Source organism: Olea europaea, unplaced genomic scaffold, assembly GCF_002742605.1.
Source record: "Olea europaea var. sylvestris unplaced genomic scaffold, O_europaea_v1 scaffold574, whole genome shotgun sequence".
Taxonomy (NCBI): domain Eukaryota; kingdom Viridiplantae; phylum Streptophyta; class Magnoliopsida; order Lamiales; family Oleaceae; genus Olea; species Olea europaea.
This window is the reverse complement of record NW_019264080.1, coordinates 322,416-336,450: the sequence shown is the minus strand read 5'-3', so window position 1 is coordinate 336,450 and position 14,035 is coordinate 322,416. Positions and strand designations below refer to the sequence as shown.

Here is a 14,035-nt window from a genome sequence, read left to right as displayed (position 1 = left end):
AAGACACGGAACGGTTACCTATATTTCTCAACAAAAGGGTATAGTAGAAAGAATGAATAGGACTCTATTAAATAAAATTAGATACATGTTGTTGCGTTCTGGATTGCCTAAACTGTTTTGGGGTAAACCTGTCAAAACTGCTGCCTATCTAAGTAATAGAAGTCCTACCAGAGCCTTAAACTTTAAAGTGCCTTAATCTGTTTGGTCAAATAAATCTATGAATTATTCCTACGTAAAATTTTTTTGCTATGCTGCATATGCTCATCAAGACTTGGTAAATTGGAACCAAGGTCACTTAAATGTGTCTTTCTGGGCTATGATGAAAATGTTAAAGGTTATAGGCTGTGGGTAAAATCTAAAAGAGGATATAGGGTTATTGTTAGAAAAGATGTGGTCTTTAATGAAACCTTAATGCCATGTTTTGAAAGAAGATGAGTGATGATTGAAAAAGATGCTCAAATCGAGGTGAAATCTGCTCATATTGAGCAAAATACTCTTATACCTCAAATAGACCAAATTGTTTCTGAAGAGAATAATACCCCTATAGAACCTGAAAGTTATCAAGAAACTGATCAGTTTAATCTGCACGATCCCATTCCCTTTCCCCTTGAAGAGTATCAACTTACTAGGGAGATTAGACCATCGACCAGATTTGACAGTAATGATTTTGTTTCTCTATTAACCTATCAAGAACAGTTTGAAAATGAGCCAAACTCCTATGAAGAAGCTATTAAGTGCAAAGAAAAGAAAAATTGGATAATTGACATCGAGGATAAAATGTCCTCACTTCATAAAAACAAAACTTGGATTCTTGTTGATAGACTAAAAGATCAAAAACTAATAGACCGCAAGTGGATCTATAAAGTAAAATAAGGTGAAGGAGACAGTAAAAATATTAGATATAAAGCTAGATTAGTAGTAAAATGGTTTACACAAAAAGAAAGGGTTGATTATATTGAAATATTTTCTCCTATTGCAAAATATACTACTATTAGATGTTTACTTGCACTTGTTCAGATTTAATGGGAATTTGATTAAAACTGCTTTTTGTATGAGGAATTGTACGAAACAATTTATATGAGACAGCCTGTTGGTTTTGAAAGAGATGATTCTAAAAATACTGTTTGTCTATTAAAGAAATCATTGTATGATTTGAAACAAGCATTTAGACAATGGTATAAAGGTTTGACGCATTTGTTCTGAAACCTGGCTTCAAAAGGAGTCAATGTGACACTTGTCTATATTGTAAAGATAATGGAGATAAAAATTCCTTGTACTTAGTTCTCTCTGTAGATGATATATTGCTTGCCAGTCGTGACAAAACTAAGATTGATAATATTAAGTCAAAACTAAAATTTGAGTTCGATATGAAAAATCTTGGCCCTGCTAAAAAGATTTTAGGTATACAAATCTAGAGAAATAAAGATAAAGACCAGCTAGTTTTGAACCAATATGATTATATGATTAAAATTTTTAAAAAATTCAATATGCATGATAGTAAACCTATAACCTTTACCTCTTGCAAATCATTTTAAGTTGGATGCTGTCCAAAATCTGAAGATGAATGTGATAAAATTTAGATTTTAATGTAAATCAAAGTCAACAACTAATTTTAACCACACATTCTATGGGATCCACAACTTTTCAATCCCACATTTTATCAATTTTTTTCAAAATCTACTTAAAGTCTAATTTTAATACCTATCAAACAGGGTGAGAATAATGTAATAACTGAAAATCCAAAAGCACATACCAAGTGGAAACAAAAACACATCTCAGATACATGAATCGATTTATGTAGGTGGGGTGGAGAGCCAAGTTGATTAACAAAGTTGTGGGCCAATCTTAAATAATAATTAATTAACTTAAAATAATTGAACTTAGTTTTAAATTATATAATCATGCAATTTTTTAATATTCAATTTAAATTGCTCTTTTAAGATATATATAAAAAACATCTATATTATTAAAAAAAAAACTCAATAAACAACAATTTTCTAATTCAGAAGATGAAATATAATTTAGTAATTACAAAATTCTAAAATAGTTCTTTCAAAATCCTTGACCCAAATAAATACAAAAATTAAAAAAAAAATAAAGTATTGATTGGGGGTGATGTAACCGTTATTTTCAGAAGCTAGACCTATCACAATGAAACCCTCTGTACAAGTTACATAGCCACAGGGGAGCAAGGGTGATGCAGTGACGATCCTAACTATAGGCTGGGTAAACAATAACCTAAAGCCCCGTTTTGATGAAAGTCCTAAAAAAAACTTTTATTATAACATGCTACTATATTTATAAATAATGATTTTTTTTTCAAATAAAAATTATATTTTCAAAGGTGAAAAAAAGTTTTAAGTAAATTAGTGACTTTTCATTTTATTTTGTATTTTCTCATTGTCTTTGCCGTTTCTTTGTTTGTTACTTGACTTTTTGATATTCATTTTATTTTACTTGTTCATCCCCAATTTCAATCCTATGCAAATTCTCTAACTTATATTTACAATCTTTGACAATAATACTACGATTCACGAATTTTTTACTTTAATTTTTTTTGCCCTTTTTTTGTATGGGTGTTTGTGTTTTTTCAAATTTTTTTTTTTCCAATTTTGATACGAAAGTATGGAATTGATTAATTTTCCAACTATTACATCTATATTCCATTTTTAGTTGTGATGATACTTTGACAATTCTCACTATGTAAGGCGTTGAACTTAAGACTCAAGTTGAGAAAGAAGGCTAGGCCCCGAAAGGGACTTCATGGCCCGATGACATTTTACACACCATGTGATTATCATAATCTTAATTTTGCACTTTGTGATATGGCAAATTCTTATATAAAGGTTAAATATTTTTTTGAATTGTACAATGTAAATAAATACTATTTTCATATTCTACAAAGCGATGTGATGTAAAAGGTCAAATACTTAAGTTGCTATCACAAATATATTGGAAAAATCGAGTAAAAGTGTTAAAGTAATAAGATTTCAAGCTCCAATAAAAAAAAAAAAAAAACCACTTCAAATTACTAGGCAAAGACATGTATAGAAAAATTGTAGCAACAGTCCCTAATCTTTTCAATTTTTACAAAATTTATATTAATCTTCAATTGTGTCAGTGGATGTTCCTGAACTTTCATAAATGTGTACTTGGAGTCCTTCTGGATAGAAACCGTCCATGAAACTGTCAATTGACCAACATATAATGACCTTAAGACATTTAGAGATGTTAAAAGTTTATTTCTGACATACATTTTTAGTTCTTGTTTAGCATAATTATTTGGTACAATATATGTCTATTATTAATAGAGTAACATAAGTGACGACGTGTCATCATGTTTATTAATATTGATATTAATCACTTGAAAGCACTTATTCATTTTTTGAAACATATAGAGAAACTGGATTTGATTCCTACTATATTATTACAAAAAAATTACTGCTCAAATAAAAGTTGAACCTAAATTTCATGAAAAATCATATTATTCATAGAAATAAGTGCTTTAATAAAATTGTCAATGATAAGATAACACTTCCAGATGAAGAATCTTTTTGGAGTTGATCAAGTCCTTTTTCTCTTAAGGTTTGAACAATTGTAAAAATATGAAAATACTTTCGGGTTTTTCTTTGATTTAACAAAATAGCAGTATGCAAATTATAATTGTTTGAAGAATTAGTGCGATGAGATTGAAGAAATTTTGAAGCATGACACAGATTCTGATATTTTCTGAATTGTAAATTGTGAGAAATGATCTGTCAATAGAGATGAAAAAGGCAATTGAATCATTAGACCATGTAAAAATGATAGACTGTTATTTTCAATGACGTTGATTGCTTAAAAAAATATTATTGATTATACTAGTTATAGTTGTATTCTCCTATATAAGTTTCTAAACGTTGAAGCCGATGAAATTCTACCTTCGATCAACAATATCACACAAATGGTTGAATGCATTGGCCATGGCATCTATTGAAAATCGAAGTTCTGAAACATATTGATTGTAAAAATATAATAATTAATTTTTTTTTTTTATCAAAAATAGAAGAATAAATTTAATTTAGTTATTCGAAAGTTTTAGATTATTATTTTTGCAATTTTAATATTTTTATTTAATAAAAAAATGCTATTATTATTATATCTTTTCAAATATTTGTAAGGTCCATATTTGATATCTACTTAACGCTCGAACATCTTAGGACCAGCCAATGGCAATCGTGCCCCTTCAATGTTTCAAATTTTTTCTTAAAAGGCGAATATTTTGCTCCTTCAATGTTTTTCTATTGGGGAAATTTTAATTTGTCATGTAGGCCTATATATGTAATTAATTATGTATAAGGTTATCTTAAAGTTAAGTTTAAAATTAAATTGATCTAATAAAAATTAAATGGTTAGGCTTAGGACATCTAAAAAGTGTGGGCCGAATTATATGTGTAGGACCAGATTCCTTTAAAATTGTATTTTGTGATGGACGAAATATATATGAAAACTATATATAGGATTAATTCATAAGAATAACCTTTTTTAACCTCATAGGTGAGGCCCTTCCGCTAGTTGAACAAAAATTTAACTTTGACAACATTTTTAATATTTTAGGAAGGGGCAGAAGTGTAACTTTCCATTGATCACATTAAATAATTACATTTTTTAAATTAAAAAATAAGATAAAACAAAAAGGCCTCATCTGCAACGTTTGAGAATGTTAGGGATAATGGCTGCAACAAATCAAATGCTTGGTGAAAATCTGCTAGTGTTTCAAAAGTTAGGGCTTTTGCTGCAATTATGCCTAATTTTAGTCTTTCTTTATAGTGATGAACAATGAAAAAATATTTTCGATAGTATTTTTGATGATAAGTGAACTACTAATATCTTTGATGTCAATTGTAACATCAAAAGCTATGTTTATTTTAGGTTGCAAGGTTACATCAAGCAATTGAAGTAGGTTAAAAATGAAATGAGGCTCTAATGGGCGTGAAGGACTGACATGGTATGGACTATCAAATAGAAGACAAGATAAATATTTTGTTGAAGATTTTCAACAGTTATAAACTTCATGACTTTTTAGTATCTAACTTCTATATTTCTTACCTTACATTGATATTTCAATTTTATTTTTTTTAAAACGTACACAAAATACGCAAATAAAAAAGGACTTTTACAAATTCATGATTCTTTTTAACAAAATATATATTTTTTACAGTTACAATTTCCTTATAAATTTACGTCTTCGCTATACTTCGGAGAATAAACATACAATTTTTAGTTAGAAAAGTGAGCTACAAACTGGTACTAGCCGAGCCCCATTTTGATCATGCAAGACAACTAGCATGGTGGGTCAATCCATTCTCGGCACGTAGCCACTTTATAGTTCATTGGAGTGAATTATCCAAATGGTCACTGAACTTTGTAAAAGGTTTGAACGGGTCATTGAACTTTAAAAAGCATCCAATTCATCACCGAACTTTGTAAAAAAATTTCACGAGATCACTGAACTTTAAAAATTACATAATTCATTATTGAACTTTGCAAAAGGTTTCCCAAGAGTACTTAGTAACTCATAGGAAACCTTTTGTAAATTTCAGTGAATTTGTGAAAACTTTTTGCAAAATTCAGTGATGAATATGGTGATTTTTAAAGTTCAATGATCCCATGGAAATCTTTTGTAAAGTTTATTAATGAATTTGATGATTTTTAAAGTTCGATGACCCCGGGAAATTTTTTTGCAAAGTTTAATGACCATTTAGGTAATTCACTCTAGTTCATGGTATGAATTTTCAGTGTTCATAAAATTATTCAAGAAGATGAGATCGTACTTGATGAAATAAAGACGGATTTTCGTTGCAAATTTCAAGGTCCATTTGCAATTTGTGTTTTGCCATTCAGATAGGGCCAAATGACAGCCCTGTAAAGAATTAGATTCAAATCAAGGGTTGATGAGATTCAGATCAAGGGCCAAGGTGTTGCCACCTCGAGCCTATTGCCTGTCACTAGAGCAAGTCCCTTTTAATTTTATTATAGTGTCTCAAGGTCTCTAATTTTGTACTATTTTATAATTTAGGTGAGGAATAGCATGGTAGTATTATTAATATGTTTTGGTAAATATGTTGGAAAAGAAAAACTATGTTATTTCCCAAAATCAATTGCTCTAACAACTCATATTTTCATTAAAAAAAAAAAAAATCTTATCAAGTGGCAATATAGATCTTGATAACTTTAGACAGGTCTTCCCAGATCATGTTAGAGCAACAAGATATACCCTTGTTTGTTGTAGATTAAAATCAGATTTTTATAGATTTTGATAAAAGTTCGTGAAAAATGCGACTAAAAAGTAGTGGAACCCATAAAATGTGTAGTTAAAATTAATTATTGATTTTGATTTGAGATTAAAATAACAAACAAACAGAGCTATTTGTGACGACTATTTAGACATGAGCATCAATTCTAATACATTGCTCATTTTTTGATAGATATTTCTGAATTAGCAAAAAATTGAGATTGACACGCTGCATATTGTGCAGATGCTCACTACATAATTTTCCTTAAGACACTTATGATCGTAATCTTTGACAATTATGATTAAGAATTACACTCCCTCAAAGGCTTTGGAGGATCGATTCAACTAAAAATTAACATAATTGGAGATTGAAGGCTAAACTATTGAATAATGCTATGTAGTCTCATAGAGGTTACAACCCTAGTTTAGATAATACTAGATGATTGATTAAATGAAATGTGTTAAATGAGTCATTTAATTCTACTTATCAATTAATGTCATATTAGCTTCACCTAAACTGTGATTATAATTCAGTAGAGCTAAAAAAAAATTACTTTAAACTATTTAAATTTAATTAATGTTAAATATCCTTTTCTAGAATTAAATATTAATTTATAAATAAATTTTAAATCTTTGCATAATGTTTCCGGAGCATTTCAGTCCTACTTTTCTCGAAAATAAAAGTTCAATATGTTGTGTCCTTTTACGTTTTGTTTTTCATTTCCATTTTTGTTCGACGAAATTAATATATTTCTTTTAGAGGAAAAAAAAAAGATTAATGCAGAAAAAGTGATACAAATCCATGCAAAACGAAGCATAATGTTGCATTATTTTAACTCATACGGCTGAGGCATAACTGGTACAAAGTACAAACCATGCATCCACAATAAATGGATATTGTACATCACTCAGCCTCCTATTCATACGTAAGATACAACAACGTTTAAGAAAACACAGCATTTCTGAGGTGGGATTTAGTTGTGAGGCTTTGCTTCAGGTTCAGCACCCACTGCCTCACCTGCATATGTACAGCACCGGCAACCCCCTCGGTAATAGCTCTGGCCACAGCAGCCATAGCGGCAGTAGCCTCCTCCGCCACCACGACCTCCACGGTTTCCTCCGTATCCACCACCGGGGGAACCGCCACCAGGGTATCCTCCACGGTTTCCTCCGTATCCGCCACCGGGGGAACCGCCACCAGGGTATCCTCCTCGGTTTCCTCCATATCCACCACCGGGGTAACCGCCACCAGGGTATCCTCCATATCCGCCTTCTTGATACTTGGATTCTTCAACCCCATTTGTCTTCTCAGCCTCCTTATCTGAACAAATTTTAGGAGCAAAAGTACAAACCGGCAACCCCCTCGGTAATAGCTCTGGCCACAGCAGCCATAGCGGCAGTAGCCTCCTCCGCCACCACGACCTCCACGGTTTCCTCCGTATCCACCACCGGGGGAACCGCCACCAGGGTATCCTCCACGGTTTCCTCCGTATCCGCCACCGGGGGAACCGCCACCAGGGTATCCTCCTCGGTTTCCTCCGTATCCACCACCGGGGGAACCGCCACCAGGGTATCCTCCACGGTTTCCTCCGTATCCACCACCGGGGGAACCGCCACCAGGGTATCCTCCTCGGTTTCCTCCATATCCACCACCGGGGTAACCGCCACCAGGGTATCCTCCATATCCGCCTTCTTGATACTTGGATTCTTCAACCCCATTTGTCTTCTCAGCCTCCTTATCTGAACAAATTTTAGGAGCAAAAGTACAAGATAGGTAATAGAATATTAATATGTTTACCAGACAGGCAGACAGTTTATAAAGTTCGATAGGAAAAAAATGAAATTCTTGAACTCTACGATACAAGTACTTAAGTACATATTGTTAGGTAATAGAATATTAATACTTAATATGTTTACCAGACAGGCGCACAGTCTATAAAGTTCGATAGGAAAAAAATGAAACTCTTAAACTCTACGATACAAGTACTGAAGTACACATTGTCCTGGAAGCAATCTTTTTATATATGTAGAAGAAATTTTACTTTCAACGACGAAAGCTTTTGTGTAAGAAGAAACTTACGGGTGGAAGTTTGAGACAATTCCCGGGCTGACACTTCTGATGCAATCAAAAGAACCATAGCCAGAAGGCCAAGTAGAAGAATTGTCTTGGAACCCATTTGCTATAACTGATTGTTAAGAAAGAAGAAACTTGATTTATGTTTTTGATGAGAATGTTTAGAGTGTTTCATCACTATTTATAGACAAATCTTGCAAGAGGTTGAGTCCATTATTAGGGTTGAGTAGGTACAGCTTTTAGTTGGAGCAATAAATACACAGACTTCAAATACGTACAAATTCCACACGTCGATCTTAAAAACACTGTTGATCGACACTTAATTTTATGCCAAATTTGTATTCGGCTGGATATCATTTTATTCCAAAATATTGATCACTTAAATATTTATCATTAATCCTGCTACTCAAATAGGAAATTTTGACGGGAAATGTTGATAGACAATACTTGGCTTACATTCATTGGAAGACAGGATTTAAAAAAAAAAAATACAGGCTAATCACAGTTCGTCGCCTCAGCTCTGTCAACATTATCTATCAAAACTCCCCGTTTGAATAGCTTAATTCACTTATCATTTCAGGAACACTGTGGTTTAATCTAATCTACTAATTGAAAACTCTAGGCGTGAATCGAGAAATCAATGAGGCCTGTAGCCATTGATGTGTTTTATATCCAGTTATGTGCAAAAGTAACATTGTTGGTTGGTCATTAAAATTTAATATAGTAATAATGACATATTATATTAGTGCATCTTCAAGAGACTTTTTATTTTTTAAAGGGTATTTATAAATTTAGAGAATTAGAATTTTAAAGTACTTCAATAAACTCTTTATATTTAAAACTTAATTTTACTATTTCAAAAAAATATTTATTATTTTTATCTATCTTTTATTTTAACTAGCTTTTTTTTAGATTATTTTATTATTTTCCTACATTGAAAATTGAAATACTTTAAATGCATTTAATTATAGAAAATGAATTTGCATATTCAAATTTGGAGAGCCAAACCCACTTTCTAAAACAAAATGTTAATTTAAAGAGTCGCTTGAAGTATGATTTTAAAGATTGACTCTTTAAAATAGAGAATATCTCATGTTTAAAGAATCTTTTGAAGATGCTCTTACTAAACTTATTTTAGCTAGTAAATGTGTCAACTTTGCAAAATGAAGAAGGAAAAAATTAAAGACAGATTTAAAGATACTGCTCATTGTGAATCATTCTTAATTAATTAAAAACAAAAAGGATTTTCTTCATTAAAAGTTGGTAAGATTCTATAGTTTTCACTATAATTTTCAAATTCTTTAAGAGAAAAAGAATAAAAATATAATGTTCAAGTTTTCTAAATATTACATAAAATTCTAAATAATTCTAATTACGAATAAAAAATGCAAACTTTAAAATTTTCAGATAAAATGGAACTACACACATACTCGCAAATGTTCCATAAACCTTATATTACATAGAGAAGGTATATAGTGCATGGTAAATTGCCAAGTTATTTTTCCGTAAGATTGTTATCGATAAAAGTCAATAAGTGTACATAGTGGTTACCTTTATACCATTCTTATCATCTATCCATTCCAATATTTTATTGTAATTTGTCATGTACGTATATTAATAAAACTTGTGTAAAGGAGTCTTTAATTGTCTTGTGATAGATATTGAGGATATACTGGTGATAAAGAGATCCTCTTCTACATATATAGTCACATTATCACATGGAAAGGTATAAAAACAATACAAGTAAATAATTGAGATTTATTGATTAAAAAAAATTGAAGATTTAGTTTCCTGGGATTTGGAACAATCTGAATAAATCAAAGGATGGGAAAAAAAAAAAAAAAAAGTCTCCTATTTAACAATAGAAAAAGTAATGCTCTTCCATTTTGTTAAGTTAAATGTTCTGGAAAAATGAAAATCTAAAAGATATTCATATGTGTTAGAGCAAACATAATAATGAAGATAGATATGAATAGTTTTCCTTAATTTATGTCAATTTTTATTTATCTTTTGTTATCGTCCTATTGAGAGTTTTGAACTTCAATCTTGACGTGAATCCTCATTCAAAATAATTAACGATTTGTTGATTTATTTCAAGTATCTCATTTTTAGATATTGTATTGAGAAAGTGCATGTAATTAGGATAAGTTTACAAGATAGTTGAATTACTCTATCTCATACTTTCCATCTTTGCTTGGTTTGAATAATTATGAAAACAATAGGAATGCAATGAGAGTGTCTAATGAACGTAATATTCTTTCTTTCCGTCTCTATTGTTATTGGTTTCGCGATTTCTTAATGTTGGATTATATATGTCCATGTTAAGTGGCTGTCCCACCCTCTATTGAAGTGAGTTGGATCAAGTGGTTTATATCTAAATTCATACTCTAAAACTCCCTTAACTGGCACGCATACCACTGACTAAAACAATGAAAAACGAGGGAAAGGGGGGCCTAAAATGATGGAATTTTTTGTTTAAAAATGCACCAAAAATAAAAAGAACACGAAATGTCTCACAAAAAAAGATTTAAATATATTAGTGACTTTTCATTTTATTTTATTTAACTCGTTTTCAAGTTGAATTTTCGTTTTTTCTTTCCCGTTTCTTTGTTTATTGCTTGACTTTTTGTAATTTATTTCATTTTCTTTGTTCATCCCCAATTTCAACACTATGCAAATTCTCCAACCTAAGTTTACGGTCTTTGACATTAATACTAAGATTTATGAATTCTTTACTTTAATTTTTTGCCCTATCGTGTGTGTAAGCATTTTTTATTTTTTCTTCTTCTTCTTCTTCTTTCAATTTTGATACAGAAATATGGAATTGATTAGCTTTCCAACCGTTACATTTATATTCCATTTTTAACTGTGATGATACTTTGACAATTCTCATTATGTAAGGCGCTAAATTTAAGACTCGAGTTGAGATAGAAGGATAGCCCTCGAATGGGCTTTCAAGGATTGGGGAGGGTGGAAGGTTCCACCATCACTAGAGACTGGACATACATATAATCTTTCTTCTCGAACATCACAAAAGAACTAGATAAGGTGAGGCCTCAAGTATATATATTATTCATGGATATTGTTTGGAAGTTTCAGGCTATTCATATTTTCTTTATTTGAAAACATTTGAACTTGATATTGATGATATAAGAGGTAAGGATTATAATAATGGTTCTAATATAAAAGGGAAGCTTAAAGGTTTACAAAAAATAGTACTAGAAAAGTAAACCCGATGACATTTTACACACCATGTGATTATCATAATCTTAGTGCTTGTTTGGTAGGAATTTTGATAATTGATTTTTTGATCGTTAAAGATAAAATGAGTCCTACATGTAAGAGAAGAATTCAAAAATAACAGTTATAATAGTGAAATAACGGTTAAAATATTGATTTTAATTGGTTTAAAATCTGTACTAAACAAGCACTTAATTTTGCACTTGGTGATATGGCAAATTCTTATATGAAGGTTAAATATTTTTTTTGGAATTGTACAATGTAAATAAATACTATTTTCATATTCTACAAATCAATGTAATGTAAGAGGTCAAATACTTAAGTCACTATCACAAATATGTTGAAAGATCCAGTTTAAAAAAAAAAAAATAAAAAAAAAAATAAAACCACTTTAAATTACTAGGCGAAAACATGAACGGAAAAATTGCAACAACAGTTTCTAACATTTTCAATTTGTACAGACTTTATCCTAACTTTCAATTGTGCTTGTAGAGATTCCTAAACTTTCATAAATATGTACCTGGAGTCTATCTGAACAGAAACCGTCCATGAAACCGTCAATTGACCAACATATAATGACTTTAAGACATTTAGAGATGTTAAACGTTTATTTTCTGACATGCATTTTTAGTTCTTGTTTAGCATAGTTATTTGGTACAATGCGGATGTATTAGTATTGATATTAATAACTTGAAAGCACTTATTCATTTTTCAAAACATATAGAGAAATTGAATTTGATTCCTACTACATTATTGCTAAAAAATTAATGCTCAAATAAAAGTTGAACCTAAATTTCATGAAAATCATATTATTAATAGAAAGAAGCACTTTAATAAAATTGTCAACGATTAATATAACACATCTAGATAAAGCATCTTTTGGAGTTGATCAAGTCCCTTTTCACTTAAGTTAAGGTTTGAACAATATCAAAAATATGAAAATACTTCCGAATTATTGTTTGATTCAACAAAATTGCAGTATGCAAATTATAATTGTTTGAGGAATTAGTGTGATGAGCTTGAAGAAATTTTCAAGCATCGCACAGATTCTGATATTTTTTGAATTGTAAATTGTGAGAAATGATTTGTCAATAGAGATGAAAAAGGCAACTAAAGTATTAGATCGTGTAAAAATGATGTACTGTGATTTTCAATGATCTGGATTGCTTGAGAAATATTATTGATTATACTAGCTACAATTGTATTCTCCTATATAAGTTTCTAAAAATTGAAGTTGATAAAATTCTACCTTCGATCAACAATATCTCACGAATGGTTGGATGCATTGGCCATGGCATCTATTGAAATCGAAGTTCTAGAACATATTGATTGTAAAAATATAATAATTAATTTCCTATAAAAAAAATAGAAGAATAAATTTAATTTACTCATTTGAAAGTTTTAGATTATTATTCGTTTAATTTTAATATTTTATTTAATAAAAATGTTATTATTATTATATCTTTTCAAACAAATATTTGCAAGGCCCGTATTTGAAATTGACTTAACACTCGAACATCTCAGGACCAACCAATAACAATCGTGCCCCTACAATATTTCAAAATTTTCTTAAATGTATGCGAATAATATGTCAGTTCAACATTTTCGCCATCCATTGTGAAATTTCTAGCTACATGACTTATAATAGTGAATCGGACTCGATAATTCATCTCAATCGCTATTTGCCACTGATCATCTTCACAAGTGATACTCCACAACCAACATTAAAGATGCAACAAGCTTTGACTGATTTATATGATTATAAGAGTACAAGTGTGAAGAACCCTAGACACAGAAGTGAGTGGAAGGAAGAAGAAGAAGACACGACACATGGCCCATAAATGTGAAACCTTTGAAGTTGCTACGTCGACAGATTTTCTTTCCTCATCTGTTCAGTCAGATAAAGATTTATATATTCATAAGTGGTCGATAATTCTTGTCATAGTATAGATAGATCGGACGTGGCATTAACTAGGCATATTAATGATCCCTTTCAATAAACTTTCGTAATGCAGAAACGTGTTCGCAACTGAATTTTGTTTCTTTCTAGATAATGCTCTCGTTTGACCCTCATTAAATTTCATTCCATTATATTCTATTTTTCTCTCCCTTATTTTCAACTACATAATCTTCCATAAAATAATATTACACATAAATCGAAAATTTTTCTTTCTTTTTCAATCACTCATTTTTTCAAAAAAAAATATTATTCCACCAATTTTCATTTTTAAAAAATGGGAGCCAAACAGGGGGAATAATAAACTTTAAGTAGATTCTGACAAAAAAATAATTGAAATATATGATTAAAAAGTTGTTGATTTTAAGTTAAAATTAATTATTATATTTGATTTAAATTTAAATTAGATTTTTTTAATTGAACCAAGTAGGAGTTAAAAGTTAAGATTGTTAAATTTATGCTTGATATTACGAGAGAATACAGAAAAAAA

The 14,035-nt window shown here is 30.3% G+C and overlaps 1 protein-coding gene across 2 annotated transcripts; it reads right to left on the bottom strand.

Moving 5' to 3' along the window:
- Positions 1 to 7,077: 7,077 nt before the first annotated feature.
- Positions 7,078 to 8,495, bottom strand: LOC111389289 (glycine-rich cell wall structural protein-like). Of its 2 annotated transcripts, none has more exons than XM_023014203.1 (3): positions 8,355 to 8,495; positions 7,697 to 8,014; positions 7,078 to 7,532 (listed from the first exon to the last, which is right to left on the bottom strand). In XM_023014203.1, exons 1-3 carry the CDS (start codon positions 8,449 to 8,451, stop codon positions 7,249 to 7,251), a joined length of 699 nt encoding a protein of 232 aa, XP_022869971.1. In that variant the 5' UTR covers positions 8,452 to 8,495; the 3' UTR covers positions 7,078 to 7,248. The 2 variants fall into 2 exon arrangements, with proteins under 2 accessions (XP_022869971.1, XP_022869972.1); XM_023014204.1 differs by having other exon boundaries at positions 7,078 to 7,481.
- Positions 8,496 to 14,035: the final 5,540 nt, after the last annotated feature.

Coding starts and splice junctions, on each gene's coding strand:
- LOC111389289 (XM_023014203.1), bottom strand. CDS start 8,451: ATGGGTTCCAAGACAATTCTTCTACTTGGCCTTCTGGCTATGGTTCTT. Junction 8,015..8,354: donor ATTGTCTCAAACTTCCACCC/GTAAGTTTCTTC, acceptor AAATTTGTTCAG/ATAAGGAGGCTGAGAAGACA. Junction 7,533..7,696: donor ATACGGAGGAAACCGTGGAG/GTCGTGGTGGCG, acceptor GCGGATATGGAG/GATACCCTGGTGGCGGTTAC.